General features: G+C 35.2%; 3 protein-coding genes across 6 annotated transcripts in view; all 3 read right to left on the bottom strand.

Moving 5' to 3' along the window:
* Nucleotides 1-2,681, bottom strand: part of ENODL20 (early nodulin-like protein 20) — a 2,962-nt gene extending 281 nt beyond the window's left edge. Inside the window, exons 1-2 of the mRNA XM_016308613.3 lie at nucleotides 2,483-2,681; nucleotides 1-48 (exon numbers count right to left, since the gene is read on the bottom strand). The exon at nucleotides 1-48 is cut by the window's left edge and continues 281 nt beyond it. Of these exons, the coding sequence (XP_016164099.3) occupies nucleotides 1-48; nucleotides 2,483-2,657 (223 nt within the window). The 5' untranslated portion in view covers nucleotides 2,658-2,681. The remainder of the gene's footprint in view (nucleotides 49-2,482) is intronic.
* Nucleotides 2,682-4,971: 2,290 nt separating this feature from the next.
* On the bottom strand, nucleotides 4,972-11,567 carry LARP1A (LA RNA-binding protein). 4 transcript variants are annotated; one of them, XR_015892047.1, is made up of 15 exons: nucleotides 10,845-11,549; nucleotides 9,897-10,425; nucleotides 9,608-9,776; nucleotides 9,056-9,146; nucleotides 8,839-8,910; nucleotides 7,859-8,385; nucleotides 7,650-7,719; nucleotides 7,336-7,440; nucleotides 6,916-7,226; nucleotides 6,564-6,704; nucleotides 6,400-6,463; nucleotides 5,932-6,077; nucleotides 5,672-5,776; nucleotides 5,387-5,588; nucleotides 4,972-5,275 (listed from the first exon to the last, which is right to left on the bottom strand). XR_015892047.1 is itself a non-coding variant. In XM_016310359.3 (14 exons), exons 1-14 carry the CDS (start codon nucleotides 11,100-11,102, stop codon nucleotides 5,450-5,452), a joined length of 2,727 nt encoding a protein of 908 aa, XP_016165845.1. In that variant the 5' UTR covers nucleotides 11,103-11,567; the 3' UTR covers nucleotides 4,972-5,449. The 4 variants fall into 4 exon arrangements, 2 of the variants coding, with proteins under 2 accessions (XP_016165845.1, XP_088348849.1); XR_015892046.1 differs by having other exon boundaries at nucleotides 9,897-10,428; nucleotides 10,845-11,540; XM_016310359.3 differs by having other exon boundaries at nucleotides 4,972-5,588; nucleotides 10,845-11,567.
* Nucleotides 11,568-17,677: 6,110 nt separating this feature from the next.
* LOC107608862 (UBP1-associated protein 2B) lies at nucleotides 17,678-20,628 on the bottom strand. Its single transcript, XM_016310613.3, has 2 exons — nucleotides 18,940-20,628; nucleotides 17,678-18,017 (listed from the first exon to the last, which is right to left on the bottom strand). Exon 1 carries the CDS (start codon nucleotides 20,488-20,490, stop codon nucleotides 18,940-18,942), a length of 1,551 nt encoding a protein of 516 aa, XP_016166099.1. The 5' UTR covers nucleotides 20,491-20,628; the 3' UTR covers nucleotides 17,678-18,017.
* Between the last annotated feature and the right edge of the window lie 1,363 nt (nucleotides 20,629-21,991).

The raw sequence follows: 21,991 nt of genomic DNA, 5'->3' as shown, positions 1-21,991 counted from the left end.
TCTTATTCACTTCCAACACATTGTGCATGTGCCTGTCATATCCAAAATCTATACCAATTATGAAAAACATTAGTTAATTATGTGAAATTTTATTCATTGTTCATAATATATTATATTTTGTAAAAGAAACAATGAAAAAGAAAATCATTTTGTTCTTGTTATTCTCTTCACCAAATTTTAGAAATATAAAAATGAAATAAAATGATGTTATATTTAAGGTTTAATTATTTCGTTGGTTTCTATAGTTTTACTAAATTTTTAATTAGATCCTTGTATTTTTTTTCCTTTTAATTGGATCTCTGCACCAAATTTTTTTTCAATTAGGTCCCTCTTAATAGTAATTGGCTTAATTTTATAGGGACCCCACTAAAATAAATTGGTGCAAGACCAAAATAAAAGGAAAAAAAATGTAGAAACCCAATTAAAAAAAATTTTATGCAAAGACTCAGTTAAAAAGAAAAAAAAATACAAGATTTAATTAAAAATTTTACGAAATTATAAAGACCAACAGAATAATTAAACCTCTATTTAAAGAAGAAATTGAATTGAAAAGTATTTTATCATATCAAACATGTCTTTAGGTGTCATACAACATATTGCTTTCACGCACAAGGAATAAAATAGATGGAATTCTAATATTTAGATGTATGAACAAATATATATAATTTTAGAAAGGTTTGATTATTCTGTCGATCTTTATAGATTTATTGAATTTTTAATTAGGTTTTTTTTTTTTCTTTTAATTGGATTCTTATACTATATCAAATTTTGTAACAGATTTAGATCTTTTAAATTTTGAATTTCACCTTATAAGATAAAGTGTGGTCTCTCACTAATTATTTCATTAGTGAGACCAAGATAAAATATAAGAGAGAAAACATTTAAGGGTAAGAGATCACATTTTACCCTCTCAAGTAAAAATCTAAAATTTAGAAGATCCAAATTCGTTTTTAACTAAACCGGTACCATGACAAAAACGTTAAAATTAATAAAATATTCTGTTAAACTATACAGAATATTTAATAAAGTGTTAGGTATATTCGTTTTGTTTAATGAAATATTTCATTAATTCTAATATTTTTGTCACGACAAGGACTTAATTATAAAATCTGATATGGTATAGGAGTTTTTTTTTTTTTGGTGACTGAAATAAATTAAACAAAGAAAAACAAAAGAAACAAAACAAGGAACTGCTTAAATAGAGGGACAGTCCCGTTTAAGACTACTCTTAAACTCCTCTCAAGGTGAAAGAAGCTCCACATGCGAAAGTTGTAACTTCATCGCCATCTTTGCCATAGTATCTGCCACCGTATTTGCATCTCTCATAATCAAACGAAAGTCAACACGCCAATTCCAATGCATGATATCTCTTATTTTGAGCACCAGTGGATCAATAAACCCAAAACCATCTTGAGTAACAAGATTAAATGCTTCCACACAATCCGTCTCACAAATAACATCTCGTTGACCCACATCCCAAGCTAAGAGATATCCTCTCCAAATAGCAAACAATTCTCCTTGAAGAATACTATTACTTTCAATCATTCCCAAACACCCCCTTTGCCAGCTCCCATTACAATCTCTAATAACACAAGCAAAACCAACACTATCACCCGAACCAAAATAACTAGCATCACAATTAATCTTAAAAGTACCAATGGATGGGGGATTCCAAAAACCATTTAGAGTAGAGGGAAGGGACATACGTTGTATAGGAGTTTAATCGAAAAGAAAAAATATACAGAAACATAATTAAAAATTTAATAAAATTATAAGCAGAATAACTAAACTTTTTTAAAATTTGTTGTTTAATTTAGTAGATGGAAGTAATTTTTTTAGAATGCCCAAAATTCAAGTGAGAGGGAATATTTTGAGAAAAAAAAGAAATAGAAAGAATAAGAGTTCACTAAACCAACTGAACAAAAATAAGATTAAGAGTAGGGTGAACGCAGATCGAATTGGATATAGCTAAAATTTTAATTTTTTGCACTAAAATTATCGGATCGGATATCTGATATATCCGTAAAATAAAAAAATATTTTTAAAAGTTTATTTTTATTTAAAAAATATTAGTAAAATTTATTTTTTCATTCTTTTAAATATGGTTACTCTTAAAATAATATTAAACATCTATTTTTTAAATAATAAATTAAAATAATACAACATCTATGATAATTATTAGTTGAAATAAAATATAAAAAAATATTTATTTATTTATTTCTTTATTTGTGAGGATACGCAGATATGCGAATACCTACACAAGATCCATAATCCATTCTATTAGTGTGCAGATTGAATTTATATTCACAATTTTTAGATCAAATTTAGATAAACACCACATGCTAATCAGATCCGAAAATTGCACAGTAACATTAAACCAGATAACTTCGCTCCTCACTGTCAAAATTGACACCCACAATACACAGAAATTAAATCTAAGAATAATATTGATTTAAAAAAAATAAAGAGAACTAGAACTTACATAGCCAGTCATGCACATAAAAATGCTGATGCATTGACCATTGTGTCAAATTAACATTAGGAACCCAACTAAACTTGTTTCCTCCAACATAGTGCAATTCCGATTTTGCCATCTTTACCATCATTGAAGTCATCATCACCATCAACACAATTCTTCTAAAGATCACAGTCTCCATTTTTTTTTTCCAAATCAAAGTCTCCTTGTGTTTCTCAGTGACAAAAGAGTTTAGACTTCAGAGAAAAGGGTCATAAAGAATAGAATGAGTGTGACTAGTGTGCTTTTTTAATATATATATATATATATATATATATGGAAATAAAAGGCTGGCACATATTAAGATGGCATGAGATCAAATATCTATATTCACTCAATATATATGCACATTTTCACCGTGTCAAATCCGGCTAATTTTTTTAGTAATGGAAAAAAATGGTGTGTAATTCGATATCATAATTAATTGGTATGTTTTTCTATATGAATTTTATTTTATTTTTATTTTAAATAATAAATCGGATTTAAATTTGAGGGTTAGATTTTCATAGTACACAAATCGAATGGGTTGAATTATGGTGAAATAAAATTTGTTTCGATGTAAAACAAATTGGAGGGTCTGATTTGCATGTTCAAAAAAATTTTTAGTGTTGAAATACAAATATGATCCTTAGATGTGTAAACTTTAAAAGAATAAAAAATAAAACCCACAAATCTGACTCTCTCATATATAGTATCCGTTTCGGTTCGGACTCAGATACAGTGTGTCTATCTTCAAATTGGTTATCCACCATGATTGGGTGTAAATTTTTAGGTCTCCGACAATGACGTTAATGTTCTGAGAGTTGCCTAAAATTTTGTTGCTTTTAGGCTTGGACGTGAAGATCCAAACCCCTTTTGAGACCGCGTCTGAGTTCCTCGTGAGGAGGTAGGTGGTGGTACTTAGAAGAGATTTCGATGTTTAAATTAGCATAAATTTTAGACAAATTTTTAATATATTGGATTCTTAATATACCTAATTATTGTTCAGTGTGTTTATAGTAAAAAAAATAATTATTTTATAGAGTAGTTTTATCTTTTATGATAAATGATCGTTCTGTTTATCTAAAAAAATTATTGAAATATCTTTTTTAGACAAATAAAAAATAGTAGAAGATATTTTTAAGAGGTAGTTACTTATTCGAATAAGTAGAACTAGACCTTCTTTATTGTGCTGGTCAGACAAAAGTGCCGAAAGCTTACCTTTACATGATAGACATTTAATCTTTTTGGGTCTCATTTTATTTTGAATCAAGGTATAAGTAGTATTCATACAAAATAAAAAATGCACTAAAATTTCACATTATTAAAAAACACTACCTATATTATAATACAAAAAATAAAAAGCCGTCAAATCCTTCCAAATTCTGGTATTTAATAGCCAACGGATTGGATTTATAAAATCAGATTAAGATAAATAATTTAAAATAAGAAACATAGCAATGAATCTAGACAAATATAGTTACCTATTTTTTTTATTTTCAATTTACATGGATAAATTTAGAAAAAATATTTGAGAAATAATAAAAACTAGCTTAAATCAGTCTAAAATTATCTTATTTTATATCTATTAATTATTATTTCTGACATAAATATATAATATTAGATGTAATAAGTATGTAAATTTGGTTGTTAAGTATATAAAAATATAAATGATAAATTAAATAAGGTAACTATAAATAATTATCTCCCTAGTATTAGTAAATTAAGAAATAGTCAAAATAATTTTTAAAAGAAGACTTGTACATTAATATAGTCTTCGAAAGATTAAAAATTTCAAATTGACCCCTCCTAAAAGATATAATAGTGAATCAAACTTATCTAATTTAATTATATTTTTCAATGACTACTTTAAAATATTTGATATATTTCAATAACTAAATTAAGGCGCGCTTAAATTATTTTGACTATTTACACAATAAATTAATTGACATCTAGAGCCGGATTGTGTTTTTAATTTTTATAGCATTCTAAAGAGTGGTTGAAAATGGAAGCAAATTTTCCAATAGGGTGTTTGTTGGAATATTTTGAAAATAGAAACGGATTGTAATATATATTTGTTTTGTCAAATGAAATCTCATACGGTAAAAAAGTGAGTAAATATTGGCCCTAAATCAAATCAACGTTTTAAGTTGATATTTGTTCATTTCATGATTGGCCTCAAATTCTTCAGTAATTCGTCAAGTGCTCACCTCACTTGTCTGTTTAACCAAGTATTAAAAATTCGAATCAACCAAGTATTAGAAATTCGAATCCCACCTTGTACATCCACCAATCCTTTGACCAACAAACCTTTAAATTGAACTCAAATTGGCGACGGATTATCCCTTAGCATATCGATTATCCCTTGGCATATCGGACTAAGGATACCGTAGACAACTCAAAAAAAATATTAACTTTGTATTTGTCATATGCAATTTAGCATGACATGACAGATAAATCAATTGGGCACATGAAAAGGTTACAAAATGATTCTCACTCTTATTGTTCAAATTTGGCGCAGACATAAATAAGTACAACCCTCCCCTTTCTTTTTTCTTTTTTCTTTTTTTACTCTCCCAAAAGTAAAAAGAAGGACCCTATTTCCCTTATGATGTAACAATGTTACACAACTTTCTTCTAAGTCTATCAACTTATATGTACAACATTTTTTGGAGACAAGAAAAGGGTGTCTCCACAAAGTGTCTCAAAAAGAAAGGAATCAGTTGTATACCATATAGAATGATATATCCATCAAAAGAAGAAACTTGGCAATCAGCAACCCTGCATCATCAAAACCACAGTTTTTATAAATATTTGAACAAAAAAAACAATCTTCCCCTTTCTTTCTTTTGCATTCAAACCCAAAAAGCAAGGCTGCTACTCCAAACACACAATGTTAAAAAGTTAGAGCTCTTTTCAAAATTGGGATGCCATCAAAATTGGGACACTTGGGGCCTAATCGGCGTCCTCTTTCACCGTGTGCTTTTCCTTGGCGCGGAAATCGTCCAAACTTCGGTAATCTTCTCGGAGCAACCTGTCCAGCTCAGGGTGCTTATTCAACGGTTCGTGTGCCTTGCGATAGTGGTGAAATGCCCTGCCAATGATGGAAACATGAAAATATCGCCTAACAAAAAATTCGAGTCAAATAATTAGGAAGCAAGAGTAAATAGGTTTCACCAGTATTTTTCCAAGCCATAGAGATTTCCCTTCTGATAGAATTCCAGAGTAAGCTGTTCAAAATCCTTGTACAGATCTTCCCTGAATTCCTTCTCCAAACCATAACTGAACACGAGTTACTCGAAAATTAGAACAACAATACAATACCCATGAATTCTTTAAAATTATAGTATAACATACTTATCTAAACTAACATTTGACTGTACATGAAAACCTTGAAATCATTCTACAATTTGAAAAGCTTAATATGACATTGATACCTGTAGAATCTGAAAAGACATTCTATGCCATAATTATAATTGGCAGCTGCATCTTCCTTTGCCAGTTTCTTAAATTCATTATACATAGAAGGAACAAACATGTCGCGAAGAAAATAGCACCAAAAACGGTATAGTGTATTCATTTCCTGCATAGATAAATGCAAACAAAAGGGGAAATGTCTACCAGAATTAGCAAGTAATGTAAAAGGAACATAATGAACAAATACAAGTATTAAATATCATAAAAATTGTATTAAAAAAAATTCAAGGCCTAATTCAAAAGACCAAGCTAATGAAGCCCCACATCATGTTTGATATTTTGACAATGCTGTGTGATGTCCAACATCTTCAGAAAAGAACTCTTAATTTCAAGTACCAAAAAATGGATGACGCTTTAAACATAAATTCACAATAAAAATAATAGTAACAAAAAATATAGTTGCTCATAGGAAGTTGATAGAAATCCACCTCACTGCAACCGATTCCAAGTTTCTTTCGATCATTCAAGCATCGTTTATGATACTTCACGTACCTGAAGGGAAGAATAACCTCATGAGAAATTTTGAAATTACATGTTCAATATAGTCCTAGACCTTATTACACGTATATCATAGTCAAGTATAATAACGTACTTTTGCTGTTTGAAACCGTTTTCTTCTAAAAGTTGGTGACTTGGATGCTGAAAAGGTGGGAAAGATTTTGGCATGGAGCCCACAGGAGAACTACTCGAAAGACCACCATGCGGCGAACTACTCAATTTGGAGGGTTTGAGACTGCAAAATTAAGAGAATAATTGGAAGGAGCTTTTCAGTGATCAAACTAAAGAATCAACATGCCGTTAGGGAGTTAAAAATATGGCATACTCCTGAGAATCAATAATAACTTCATATTCATTATTCATTATCTAAGAAAATTTTATTTGAAATTGGAAAGAAAGAAAGCAACCTAAGATTATATTCAAGGGTATAATCATTTTGAACTGACCAATGATTTTCAGGTGTGGAAGCAAAGAAAAACCCAACCGAATTACTAGGTGGGCTTTCAGATATGATCCCGGTGGAGTTACGAGCGGTTCCATGATTTCTAAAATTGCTAGAGAAAAAGCGCTGCTTTATATAAGATGGTTGCTTGTGATAAGTTTTCTGTTTCCTTCGAGAATTACTGCTTCCAGATTCTTCATGCATGCCACTTCCACCAGTATTAGATACTCCTGAAGTATGGCTTGGAGATTTTAAGTTTCGATCTCTATTATCATTATTATTCTTTCTACGATTAGACCGTCTATGTTTCAGTTCCTGTTGATAATTAGGTGAGGCGACTAAAAATTAATAACATGAAGACAACGACAATGATTATAGACAATATAAACAAGGATTGCTGAAATATAAATATTAGTGTGTCAACCTGCTCAAAGAAATAAAGCCCATCGTTTATTGCAGAAGCAAGCTCATTGGAGAGGGATTTTGATTCTTTACCAGAACCTCTGGACCCTTGTTTAGAATCATTATTCTGAACATTGAAATAGAAAATAGTAAAAGTTCTATTGAATAAATTCAACAATCAAATTAGTTCTAATGTTTCATCAGTGGTACAATTTGAGCTATGAAGCAATGTAAACCAATACTTAATTCGAATGATAACCCACTTTTAAGAAAATTAAAAGTGGGTTATCATCCATCCTGGGTAACGATCAATATGAAAATTATAAACAGCAATACCTGGGTAACGATCACAAGTCTCTGTACATCTTGTTCAATGACAGCCATCTCATCATCGTCATCATCCATCCTTTTGGACAACAAATTAATATCAGATGAATGTTCATAAGAAAAGTGAAAACTTTCGCAAAGATAAAACAGAACCAGGAAATAGATGTAAGTTTAATCGAGATATCGATAAGCAACTACAGATTGTCAATGTGCAGTACCTTCTAGGAGAAGAAACCTCAGTCTTCTTTTGCATCTTCTGCTCAAGCTCTATCTCTTCATCAAGCATAAATGTATGACAGAAATCATTGGAAAGGTCTCTAATATCCGTATCAGCCGAAACATCCGCATTTCCAGTCTCAGTATCATCAAATATTTTGGCATCAGTTTCTTTGTAGTAGAAGCTTAAATTACTATTGGTTGTATTGTGATTAGAGTATTTGACTCTTTGACCAGTTGCTGCGTGAGAATTATTCTTTGAATGATGGATCTCACTATCCTGCTCATGATTCATATGCGAAGATTGTGAAGTATCTGTGTTTGACTGGATATGGTTTTGAGCAGCATCTTTAAAATTTGCTTCAGAAATATCCTTGGTCTTATCTCCATCAACTTCCGTATTCTCTGAAGATTTCAATGCATCTTCTACGACTTGCCTCGGTTGAATCTGTTCAGCAGATGATCCTAAATTTCCTGAAGAACCTCGGATCCATTTTGACCAGTTATTGTATTTCCTTATCTTGTCACCCTGTAAAATTAAAAGTAACGAATGAGACTAACTTATATAACATGAAGAAAAAAGAAATTAATCCAAAAAATATACCAAACTTTCATGTCATTTATGCTGTGGTAACTTAAAAAACTAACTCCAAAAGTATGAAGAGGTTATTCCATGATATAAAACATAAAATCTACACATTATAAAACGAAACTAGAATGCGATATTCAAAGAAAACCGTCAAAAAACAGATAAATCAATGTACTATAAACAATTGAAATAACCAGTTCCTGATGTTAATATTCAAAACAAACAAGAACAAAATAGAAGCAGTACCAACAGAAGAATCAAATTTGTAACAAGGTAGGTAAAGCAATAAACTAGATTCCAGAGCAAGTGAGATGCTTAAACATGGTTTGCTCTAGTAGAAAAGCAGTAAAAAAAATAAACTAGGCAAGCTAAGATAATCTATCTGAATCAAACCTGCACTTCCACAACATCAGAACTCTGAAGTGCATCAAGGATGAAAGGTATGTCAGTACTCATCTTCTTGACCTACAACGACAAAAGTTCACATCACATAAGGCAAGCAGGAATCAGAATGTAATTACATATTATAGAAAACACCAGCATATGGGAATATATGGCATATGTGAAAAAGTGTAACAAAATTGGAGTACAAGTTATTCATTGGACATACCCTTTTAAAGCCAGCTACAATGGATATTGGAACCCATCCTTGGTCATCCATCAAGGAAATAAGGTAATGATCATTCTGCAGATTTTCATCACTGCCAAGAAAAGGCTCTGAAGTCAGCAGTCTGCTGTATAAGCAGTCTATGTCATGCAACTTACATTTGTTTATTCTCGGAGTGCAATATAGAGTAGTACATTTATTAGCTCATTCTATGTGTTGTAACTTTTGCATGGCTTACTTTTGCAAACAAAAAGTTATTATAGATTCAGTTGCTTTAACATAAAAATTACAAACCGATCCGATTCACCATCTAATGCAATAATCCTCTTACAATGCCACCTAATAGTTAAATATATGAATTCATCCTTATCTAGAAGACTCAGTTGATGAGTGTGGTACAAAAGCATTTTATCCCTGAGAAACATTTGTCAGACAAAATTGGAAAGAACAGCCAAGAAATATTTTATCACACGCCAGTTTCTTAATTGTAGTTAACAAATCATGACCATGCAGGATTAAGGTATATAAGCCGTAATCAGTGATTAAATTATGTACCTAAAATAGTAGTCTATCTGTTTAACAATGCTAGCCCTCAAAGCTACGGTTTCTGGAGGCAGTGATTGAGAAGATGGACTGACAGGATACGGAACAAAATGCCGAGGAGGGGTTCCTCTAATGGGGAGAGCAGGTGGCATGGGGGGGCCATACCATACTGGAACATGTCCTGTTCAGAAGATTAAAATTGGATTAAGAGAAATAACTGATGGAGAAATTCAAGACAAAAAGAAAAGAGTGTATTTGCTAAAATGTGTGCATGCATATAGATAAGTGAATAGAATTTTACCTGGAAAGCCAGGACCAACCATATATCCTGGAGTGGGACCGAAAAATGGAGGTCTTACAAAGTTCCTCGGGCCCATACCCTGTTGCATTGGTATGTTTGCTCTGGTAGGGAAAGGCCTTTGATGATGCCAACCGTGATTTAAGTGTTCACCTTGTTCTTGCATATTCGGTCTTCCAGTAGAAAAATTAGCAGAGTATGCATTTGGATCCCCTCGCGGGGACGGCGGAGCATTTTTGGCATCGACAGGATGAGCAGGTGGGCCAAAAGCTGGTCTTGGTGACTGAGACCCCGGTTTCACCATAGGGTTCTCAACACTTGGATAAGGCCCAGGACCAGGAGGGAAACCATATCCGGGAATGGCAAGATGAGGTGGCACAGGCACCATTTGATAAACCGGAGTAACTGCTGGTTGATGATAAGGTATCGATACAGGAAAGGGAGGCGCGCCACTTGTGTTGCGCTTAGCACCTGGTTTCTGATGGCGGGATGGCATCTTATGTAACGGATTGTTTCCAGGACCATTCGACTTCTGCTGATTATCAGCCCCATGCAAAGTCACAAGGAAAACAAACAACATTAATTAAAAAAAAAAACGCAACTCTTTAAGCATTCAACTTCTATTTTTATCACAACAAAAACAAGTATTGCTGGGAAAAAAAAATAGTAGTACCAAACACTACAGATTTCATTAAACTTTAGGACTCCAATGTTATTTATTCATATATATCTCCAGCATTTTAGGTCAATCCTTAACTACAAAAATCAAAGAATACACATAACATCTATTCGAAACATAAATTCGGTTGACAGTACATATAAGGCAATCCATACATAGAGATGAACTAAAGAAACACCATGAATCAACAAAAACTTTTGCACTCATAATGCTAACAATAACAATAATGATAAAGATGATGATGATGACGATATTATTATTTATAAACTAACCTGCAGTGTAGGAGGCCTTGGAGAAACCTCAACAACACTTTTCACAGAAGCTGCTGAATCCTCAGACTTAGCAGCAACTGGATCAACATTCTTGGGTCTCTGTGCATCAGAAAGAGCAGGCCAAGACTCATTCCCCATCATCACAGAAACCTCAGCTCCATTCCCATCATCAGCTACAGGTGTCTTCCATGGAGACTTTGGAGCACTAGCCTCCTTCTGATGATCCTCAACACCAATCTCATTCTCAGCAGTCACCATAACTGCTTCTCCTCTCTCTCTCACCAATCAAAACCTAACTCCAAATATTACCCCACACACAAACCTCACCAGGCCAACAAAAACAACTCAATACCCTAAACTAAAAGATGAACTGGAGTATCAAATATTGATTGAAAATGCAAAGATATCATAAAAAGATTGAATTTTTACTTGCCCTTTGAATCAATGATGCTGGTGAGCAGAAGAACCATGAGCTATTGAGCTGAACTAGTGGAAAAATTTTAGTGGGTATGCATAAAAAGAAAAAAGGGTTCCTTTTGAGTTGTTTTAGGCCAAAGAAGGAGCTTGGTCACTGTGACAGTAGAAGCAGCAAAAGAAGGTGGTTGGGACTTGGGGTGATTAGGGTTTGTGAGGGGACACTCAGTGATGTGTGTGTTTTTTTGGGTCTGTTTTGTTTGTTTCTTTTGAGAGAGAGTTAATGAGTTTGTGTTTTAGAAACAGATTAATGAAAAAGAAAAAACTTTTAAAAAAGTTAAAGAAAAGGATAAATGTATTTAAATAATATTTATTTATTTATTTATAAAAAAAATAGGGAGTACTATTTAGCGCTTTTAATTGGTTGAACTTGAATGTGTGATGTCAACTTCACGGGTGTAAAATTTAAAAATTTCTTTTTTTTTTCCCTGATGGAATGATTTTAAAATTGGGCCCTTAATTTGTCAATAGAAACATCTTGGACTTAAAAATAGGTTAGCTCACTCAAAACCAAAAACAAAGAAGAGGAACATAAAGACCTTTAACAAAAACATTAAAATCTGAAAAGTTATTACAGCCCGGGCTTTGATTGAATGACAATATATGGTTTTTCTTGGCTTTTTTATATAATTAAATATGTGAAAAAATTTTATTCTCAAAATACGCACCCGTTGAAACTGATCCTAAAATACGCATGGTTCATTCCTGCCCGGCGAACACGAAATGGAATTAGGCATCAATTTAGGGGTGTCGCCAACGAAATGGCGCAGGCACAGCAGCTTTCATCATTTCGTTGCTGCCATGAACGAAATGGAGCAACCTCAACGACGGTGCACACGAAGTAGTGCATCTCAGGGCCAGCGCATGCGAAGTGGGCTAATCTGCTGGCGGCGACCACGAATTAGAGGACCTCGTGCGTGGCGCCCACGAAATGGTGCTCAAAGTAGTAGCTGCAGGAACCGTACCTCACATGCATTGGCTATGTTGGGAGGCAGGAGACACTTGGAAAGGGAGCCAAGACCATTATAAAAGGGTTGTGGGGTTGGGGGGGGGGGACCTCATGCACGGTTGCAAGGAACATATGGTAAAAAAAATAATTTTGTATAAGTGGTAAAAGGAAGCTAGGAGGAGGTGGGAGGGCTGTGCTGGAAAAAAATTTTTTAATATGAGTGAGGGAGGGGTTAACGCGGAAGAGAACTTGAACCAATTGGACGAACATCATATAGCGGCACATTTATTCCATGAGGTTAGTTTATGTCATTAAGCTGATTGTTGTTGTTAGCGATTATAAGACATAATTTTTTCCATCTTTAAAAATTTTTTTATAGTATTTTGAACTATTGTATTTCTTGCTACCTTATGTTGCAGCCGACACGTGTCCTTACTCCTCATGGCACGTTCGTCGATGTTTTCATGTTAGATCCTGCGGATCCAAGCATGGAAATTAGGCGGCAGAGGCTTGAGCCTTATCTGAGACGCACGGGATTTTACCACGCCTCTTTGATCAAGCGCTTCAAGTATGACAATCCACTTATTAGTGCCCTTGTCGAACGATGGCGACCGGAGACACACACATTTCACCTCCCTTGAGGTGAGTGTACGATAACCCTGGAGGATGTAGCAATGCAGTTAGGGTTACCTGTTGATGGTCAGCCTGTTAGTGGTACTTTGAGGTCATGGAGCAAGTTTCACCAAAGAGATATTTGGGAATGGTGTCATGAACTTCTAGGTGAGGTTCCCGCCGGCCACGTAGGGACAACGAAGTTCAACATCAAGCTGAAGTGGCTCAGAACTCGTCTTCAGCAGATGCCGCTTGACTTAGAAGATAATGGCCTCATGCAGTATGCACAGTATTACATACTTTACTTGTTGGGAGGTGTGCTTCTTCCAGACAAGGCTAACAACACGGTGCATGTTCGATATCTGCCGTTATTGGCTGACTACGATGCCATCTGCACCTACAGTTGGGGTAGCGTCGTCCTCTATTGGTTATATCGTGCTGTGCTTAGCAACAGATTACAGTGTTGAGGGTATGGTCGGTTGTTATATGTTGCTCATGTCGTGGATATACTACAGATTATCTTTCTGGGCACCGAATGTCACGATACCGTATAGTTTTTCTTTAGCCACTAGGTATGGTATATGTCTTCCCACTTTATGATTTTTATCAGATATCCTTTGTGGTTGGAATTTTTTTTTTTAAGTTTGTCGTTGTCCAATAGGTGGGCAGGAAAAAAAAGACAAAATGACTATGCTGAGCAGCGCTTAGTGAGGCACCGTTTGAGGTTGGACAATCTACAGGTGGATGAGGTTGGTGCTGGTTGTTATTAATATATTACCAAGAACTGCGTATATGCTTTTAGTGACGGAGTTCCAACTCGCGTTCGCCAGCGAACTGGAGCCAATTCGTGGCCACCGTCCCAAATGTCCCCCATTTCGCGGGCGACAGCCACAGCATGGCTGCTGGACCATTTCGTGGCCGCCGCTAGTGAGTTGGTACCTGCTGCTTTTTGTTCCATTTCATGGGCGCCGCACTTGATATGAAGAGGAAACCCATTTTGCAGGCGGCGGCCAAGAATTGACACTGCGTATTTCAGTAACATTTTCCTGCCGTGCGTATTTTGAAAATTAAATTTTTTAGCATATTTAATTATATAAAAAAGCCTGATTTTTCTTAATATGGTGCACTTATATCCGAATATTGTCAATTGCCAAATAGTGAATAGAATTCTTAAATATGTATACGAGTACATAGTGTGTGTGACTAGGAGATCTTATAATTTATATTTTCAAATTATGTATTACATATAACATTTTAAAAAGGTTAATTTATCTAGAGTACAAAAGATAAGAAATATAAATAGTATCAAATCAACTTTTAAATTTAAGTTTAGCTTTTTTTTTTTGTTGGTTAGGTGATAAGAGGATTTTTTTTGGCCGGGATGATAAGAGGGTTTTTTGGTGACTTAAAAGAAAATAAACAACAACTAAAAAAGAAAAAATAAACAAGAAACTGTTTAAGAAAGACAGTCCCGCTGAATACTACTCTCAAACTCCTTTCAAGGCAACGGAAGCTCCACTTGGAGAGAAAGGGTCCTCATTGCAGTTTTTGTCATGATGTCTGCTACTGTATTTGCATCTCTCAAGATCAACCGAAGATCAGTACGCCATTTCCAAGACATGATATCTCGGATTTTTAACACTAAAGGACAATAAACCCAGAGCAATCCTGTGAATTATTGACAATAGTAAAAGTCTTCACACAGTCTGTCTCGCATATAATGTCTCTTTGTCTCGAGTCCCATGCTAAAAGAAAGCCTCTCCAAATAGCAAACAACTCTCCTTTCAAAATGCTACGACTCTCAATTGTTCCCAGACAGCCTCGTTGCCACCTTCGCTTACAATCTCTGCTAACACAAACAAAACCAACTCGAACACCATTGCCAGGATAGCTAACATCACAATTAATCTTAAAGGTACCCACTGAAGGGGAATCCAAGAGCCACTAATGGTGGAGGAGATAGACAGTCGTTGCAACTCAAAAATATTTCGGAGCTCCTTTTCCAAGGACAAAGCCATACCAATTACCTTGTCTATGATCCAATGCTAGTGAGGACGAAACATCTCGTTATTTCTCGAACACCAAATCCACTAGAAACCAGAAAAGAATCTAAAGGGACGCTGTTTGCAGTTATGTAAGAACTAACTCATCAAATCCACTGGTTTATCGAAGATCCCTAAAGTTTGCCAAACTAGTTGGGCTTTTGGACAATCCTGAATAAAATGTAAAACCGATTCCTGACCTGAGAAACATCGTGAACAGCTATTCATGTGCAAAATGCCCCTTATAAAACAAAATACAGCAGTAGAAAGAGCCTCTCGAAAACATAGTCTGGCCAAAAATTTCTGCTTTTATTGATGGAATGAATTTAAAATTGGATCCTTAATTGTCCATAAAAAATAGTATTAGACTTGAGATAGGCCTAGCACACCTTTCAGAATTTTTACCTACAATCGTACATTATATTGAGTTTTTTTTTTTTTTTTTTTTGTTTAAAAAGTGTTTTCGTGTTCAACCAAGAATGATAGTGTTATATGGATATGCTAAAATATATTTGATACATTGCATGACTAGAACCGTTCTTCACATTATCTACGCATGATAAAATCATTTAAGCAGAAGTTTTTTTCCCCTCTAACAGTATTCTACTTGTGAATGTGTATATATTATCTTAAAAAATTTCAATTAGTATAAATAACGTTTCTTATTATTTTTATGCATAAAGGTATAATAAATTGAGAAAGCAAATGCCTATTTAAATTAAACTCATACACTAAACTAATCTTTAAAATTATTTTAATGCCTATTTTTATATATAAATTTGTACTTTGTTTTTTGTCTTAATTCCTTACTCAAAAATTAAAAAAAAAAAAACCTTACTTCACTTGTTAATAAGTGATTAGAACATGTTATATTAGTATCGATAATATTATATTCATTTCAACTATCCTACATCATAAAATTTTAGTAAATATTTCGGAAAATAAGCCATTGATCTAGAGTCTTGCAAGGTTCAAAGTTACTTCTGTTGCTTCCACTTGTTGGAGATGGACCAAGGTAAGAACCCAACTAAATCACCATTTAATGCATTCACATTACACTTCATATAAACATTTAGTTTTTTTGGTCATACATTAATGGTAGTTGGCCATATATTTCACAAAATGCCAATTCTTGAGTGAAGTCAAAAAGGAGGGGAGTGTAAGGCTAAAGAGAAGAAATCAGAGTGGTTTTGGTCGATGTCGTCATTGCCTGTTCCAAATCAACAAACTAATGGCAAACACAAATACAAAGAATTCAGTTCAAAGGCATGCAATGGTAGAGCCCTATATGGTTGCAAACAATAATCCACGAAAGTTAATTAACCACTGTAATCATAAATTTGTGTGTTAATAGCATGCAAAACCTTCTTTAATATGACTAATTATACTTTGAACACCCTTCTCTCTAGAAGTTTTCCAATTCAAAGAAAGAAGCACCAATAGATTTTCCCATACATAACTCCTTGCCTAATAACACCTCTAGAGATTTATCAGCTCCATTCAAGAATACCATCATGACTTGAGAAAACATGTCAACTGCCTCTCCATCATCATGATGCCTTTCTGAAACTGCATCATCAATATCTTTATGCTATCCGTTATATACTCAAAATGTTAAAGAATATCTCACAAAGGTTGTCATCTTGAGAGGACAAAATTGATTGTATGATAAAAAACTCAAGGTTAAGTTTTATCTTGTATGAATGAAATACAGATTGAGGGAAAACACTTTCTCTCTTTCATCATTCACTGAACTACAACTCCATTCACATAGTAAAATCAAATTAAAACTTCTTTTTCCAACACATGTCCCCATAAATGTTGAAATTATACCCATAGGTTCATAGAATTAAAAGTTTCTGCAAGTCAAAATAAGAAATGATACCTGACTCAAACCTTCCCAAATCATTTGCAGCAGCAAGAAAAATAAATAAAAAAACATACCCATTGTTAAGTCCAAAGATGGTAACATGATAGCACCCATCAGATCTTCTCCACGACATTCACTACAAACCAGAGCACACTTGACACTTATATACAGCGAGACGAACACACCAGCATGTGTCACCAATTGTTGCCTTGGAAGGGAATGAAGTCCAAACTCCATCAAAGGATGCAAAATAAAGATTATATAGAAAAAAAATCTGACTAAAATATCTTGATCAGTCCTCTGATGAAATATTTGACTAATCCTAAGCAGAAATTTTTTCTTTTGATCTTAACCAAAAACTACAAAACAGAGTTACAATGAACGGACATTTTGTCGTCCTCAAAAACAATGAGACACACTTTTCAGAAGAAAGAGACAGGATAGTGAGAATGAGGCAGATGATGATTCATTTTAACATCTATAATCTTCACTAGTAAATAAGAAAGAATATTGGTTTAATGAGTTGGCCAAACAGCTTAAAAATGATCTTTGAATATATTGAACTGTACATAACGAAAAATCAAAGACTCATACGTTTGTATTTTATGATATCATGTCTACTTTCAATGGCCCATTCCAAAAAAAATTTATCGTAGAGAAAGGTAAGCGATTCAAAAGCATTAAAATGTGAATAACTTTTCCATAATAATCAGAGTCCTAATACATATGGAAAAAGAACAGGTACACCAGTGGTGCCAAATTTAAATAATAAATTCTTATTTTTGCAATTAGAACATAATCCCTTTGGAAAGACAATAATCTTCAGAAATCTTGGCTGGATGCCATAGAAACAAGTAAATAAATAACTTGAAGATGGCAGCCATAATTTATAGAACTCAATAATAATAATAATAAAACAGAATGGAAAGTTTGCATAAGGTCCACAACATTTAAAAGATTATTGTAACAAAGTTTTCTCTGCCCCAAAATTCAACTGTCGCACAACATTCCACATAAGAACTAGAGGCACTACATAGTTTTTAAAAAACATGATAAGAGAAAAAATCTACCAAGCAGAAAGTAAATACAGGTTTCAGAATCTGGGTCTTTAGTAGTCAATAGTAATGATTTGCTACTAATTTAAAAGATGCATTTGAATATTGCCCGGTACTTCAGAAGAATCAGCGGTGTCCAAAACTAAATGATTGATGCATCTATGAGTGTATCTGCACAGTGAATACATACAGCATAAAAAGACTAATTTCAAAAAACCAATTAGATTTAGAAGAAAAGATACAAATAAAAATGAGATCTTCAAAAACCATACCTCTAGTACTGCAAAAAAAAAAATTTCAAGAGTCATGTTTCAAACTAGAATCCAAATCATGGTAATGGATTGTATAATGATTAAATAAAATAAGAACAGAAAGCCATTCATAAAAAAAAGGCATGGGCAATAGACAGTCAAAGAATCAAATGCAAGCTTATTATGATCACATAAAAATCAAAACATATTAATATTTGAAGCTTGATGAGAACAGATCTGCAAAGTAATAACAGCAGTAGTAATGAACCTATATTCCACCTCTTATCCTATATTGTGAAAGTAAACATCCAATTTCAAATAAGTTCCATGCAAATTTAACAAGGGAGAGTTAAAAAAAAAAAAAATCTGTACAGTGACACAACTAAGGATGGATATACATTGCAGCACTAATCAAAACTGAACAAAAGAGATGTAGAATATCTTTTCAAATTGGATGATATTAGTGAGTCTGCCCATGCTCATTCATCATGCTACAACAAACCATAAAAAAGGAACATCTAGCAAGAAGATAATAGCTTCCCACACAATTCTCATCCACGCTCAGAATTTGGAAGGAAAAAAAATCAAGACAATTCAATGCAAGAAAACACATTTATCATACCACCTGTTTCCCAACATTGTTTGAGAGATAGTAAGATATCATGAATACTCAATCCATCTTATAAATACCCAAATTATGCACTTTCTTATCTCCAACAGACTGATCATATGGATATAAATGAATTCATGCAATAAAAAAAAGAAGGATTGAAAAATAGCATAAATATATACATCAATTAAAAAAATGCAAAACAAAAGATTGCACCATATAAGCCACTCACCTAATGACCCATGTAAGGTGCGCCAGCACCGGGGTGAGGCCTAACCCCACTACTCTGCCCCATCTGAGGATTCTGGTACTGCGGCTGCATCCCCGGCTGGTTCCCATATCCCATAGCTGGCTGAGTCCCATATCCACCAGCAGGTGGACCAGGCTGGTTCACAGGAGCACCACCGATCCCTCCAAGCAGGTTCCCAAGTCCCAATCCGGCACCCTGATTAGCAAGCAACGCCGTCAGCGCCTGCCCAAGTGCAGGGTTGAGACCCTGCGCCGCAGCAGCAGGTGGCACACCAGGATTGTAACCTCCAACAGCAGGCCCTGGAGCCGACGGCGCCATCAAGTGACCAGCACCACCGCCATGTGCAGGCCCACCAGCGGAATACTTGTTCTTATCCTTCCTATGAAAGTGACCCTGATGATGGTGATGTGATTGGTGCTGATAGTGCTGTTGATGGTGATGCTGCTGCTGATGAAATCCACCCTTATTGAACCCTTTGGGACCATCAACAGCCTTCTGGCAATAAAGGGTGTGCCCTTCAAAGTTCTTGTTTGGCTCCTCCAACGCCTTCTTCGCACTCTCAACTGTTTTGTACACGAAAAGAGCAAACCCTTTAGGCTTCCCTGTCTGCTTGTCAATCCCAAGAGGCCCATCCTCAATCTCCCCGAACTGCTTGAAGAATTCCAGAAGCCTCTGAGGATCAATCTCCGCACTCACATTGCTAACAAAGATCTTCCTCTGTGTATACTCTGACACAACCGGGGCACCCGGCGCGGCCGCCTGCTGCGACGGAACAGGTCCCGCAGAGGCCAACTGGCACGAAGTTGTTCTGTTCCCAATCTTCTTCTGCGGCTGCTTAAGCGCCCTTCGCGCTCCAGCGCGGTGCTTGAATTGGATGAACGCGTATCCCTTCGATTTTCCGGAGATTTTGTCCGTCACGGCCTTGCAGTCTTCAATTTCGCCGTATTTTCCGAACACGGCGGTTAGGGTTTCTGCGGTAGTGTCCCAGCCAAGCCCATGGACGAAGATCTTCCGGTGTGCGGGGTCCACATCTGCCAGCTGGCGAACGGTTTCGGAGAAATCGGGGTGCTTCTCGACGGCTTGCTTGACAAGGGAGTGTAGCTGCTCCTTCGTGAAGGGTTCTAGAAGCTTCTCGATTGGCTCGTCTTCCAAATCGAGGTCCTCCTCTTCCTGTTGCTGCTCGGAGCCGTTAGCCTCGGCCCGGACCGAATCCGAACCCGAAGCCTGCTGTTGAATCTGCTCTTCCTGGCTTTCTAGGGTTTCTCCCCCTCCTTGCTGTTGTTGCTGCTGATCCTCCTGTTGCTGTTCTTCTTCTGCTTCTTCTTCTCCTTCTCCTTCGTTGTTTTGTTCTTCTTCTATTGCGATGTCGTTTTGAGGTTGGTCTTGTTGTGGCGCTGCGTCATCGATGGTCATGCTTTGTTGTTGATCTAAGGTTAGTTCTTCGTGTGGTGGCTGTTGTTGTTGAAGCTCTTGCTCTTGCTCTTGTTTGGGGGGTTCGGGCTCGGAAGGTCGAACCTTTCGCTTCTTAGCCATGGTGATTGTGATGGCGATGGCGGTGAAGGAACGGAGCTAGGGTTTGCAGAGAGAGAAAGAGAAAGGGGGGAACTTTTGGGGGAAGAGGGATATAGAGAGAGAAAGCGTAATTTTTTTTTTCCTTACACCCACTTCATTACTTAACGCTTAGTTAGCTATTTCAGTTCTTAGTGTGTGGATCCATCGCTTTTATTTTTTTTATACATGGGATCATTGCTTTTAATTGGGCTTCTTTTATGGTCTGGACTTGAATTGGGTCTCTTGAAATGGATAAGCCCATTAAAAAGCACCTCCTTTCCGAGCTTGTATCCCTTTTAGGGAGTTAGGACTCTTTGTTTGGCCCAAATTGATTTTTCCAATTTGTTTCAAAACCGAAATTCTAATATTATTGACCACCCAAAAAAATAAACCGACAAAAAACCGTTAAGTAGATTCTAAATATTTTTTTTTAGCCAAAAAAATTCGAATAGTATTTTTTTTGTAAAAAGGGGGTTAAAGACCCCAAAATGAAACACAAAACTAGAACTACTTTATTCTAAGAGCACCCAAGCAATTTTTTTTACGGATTCCAAGGCCTCCTGTGCTTTTAGGTAACGTTTGGTAGAGAGATAGAGATTGAAAGACTGATACTGAGAGACAGAGATTAAAATAAATCTCAATATTCTGTTTGGTGTAAAGTGGAAGACAGAAATTGAAATAAGAATGAAGTTCTAATTTAATTTGTACAAAGAATAAAATTGGAATTAATTAATTGAAATTAGGGTATTTTAGGTATAAAATGTTATTAAAATTTCAGTCTCCATCTTTAAAAATTTCAGTCTTCTGTGTCCCCACTTTTTGAAGGTACTGAAATACTGAAATTTTGGAGACAGAGACAGAAATTTTAGTATCAATCTCTGAGCCAACAAACATGATATTGAGTCTCAGTCTTCCAGTAGTACCTCAAAAGTCAAAATAAACGCTACCTTAGGGTTGCTAACCTTCTTCCAACTCATCAAGTGAATTTTCTTTTTCTATTTTATTTCTCCTTACAAGAAATTCTTATATTTACGATCAATCAACTCACAAGTATAAGAAGGTAAAATAGCAGATTGCATAGTATAACTAAAAAGATAAGATAGGATATATTTTACCAGTGTCGTGCGGCCAGCAAGGGAAAGAGTAGAAGTTTTCCAGTTGTTGAGTCTTGAGTTAATTTTTTAATGATATCACCGTACGTATCCTTATTAACTCTCGAATGTAACAGGGGACTCCAAGGCTTTTTTTCCAAATCATTCGTTCGGACAAAATGCAGGACGTTGCTGGTCTCACTCCTAACGTTATGGCCAACATTACTAGAGAAAAATATGCGAGTTTTGACATTGCTAACTTTTTGTTCGGAACTCCTCCAAAATCTTACTCGTGACCTCTGTTTGACACATATCATCCTCGAAAAAGAGGATAAGATTGTCTGCAAATCATAAATGAGAAAGTTCAGGCCCATCCCTTTTTCAACCGGATA

Source organism: Arachis ipaensis, chromosome B7 (genome assembly GCF_059453495.1).
Source record: "Arachis ipaensis isolate K30076 ecotype BB chromosome B7, ASM5945349v1, whole genome shotgun sequence".
Classification (NCBI taxonomy): Eukaryota; Viridiplantae; Streptophyta; class Magnoliopsida; order Fabales; family Fabaceae; genus Arachis; species Arachis ipaensis.
The sequence above is the reverse complement of the archived record's forward strand: the minus strand, read 5'-3'. Positions and strand labels throughout refer to the sequence as shown.

Coding starts and splice junctions, on each gene's coding strand:
- LOC107608862 (XM_016310613.3), bottom strand. CDS start 20,490: ATGGCTAAGAAGCGAAAGGTTCGACCTTCCGAGCCCGAACCCCCCAAA.
- LARP1A (XM_088492723.1), bottom strand. CDS start 11,102: ATGGTGACTGCTGAGAATGAGATTGGTGTTGAGGATCATCAGAAGGAG. Junction 8,911..9,055: donor TTGTAGCTGGCTTTAAAAGG/GTATGTCCAATG, acceptor TTGTCGTTGTAG/GTCAAGAAGATGAGTACTGA. Junction 6,705..6,915: donor TCCACACCTGAAAATCATTG/GTCAGTTCAAAA, acceptor TTAATTTTGCAG/TCTCAAACCCTCCAAATTGA.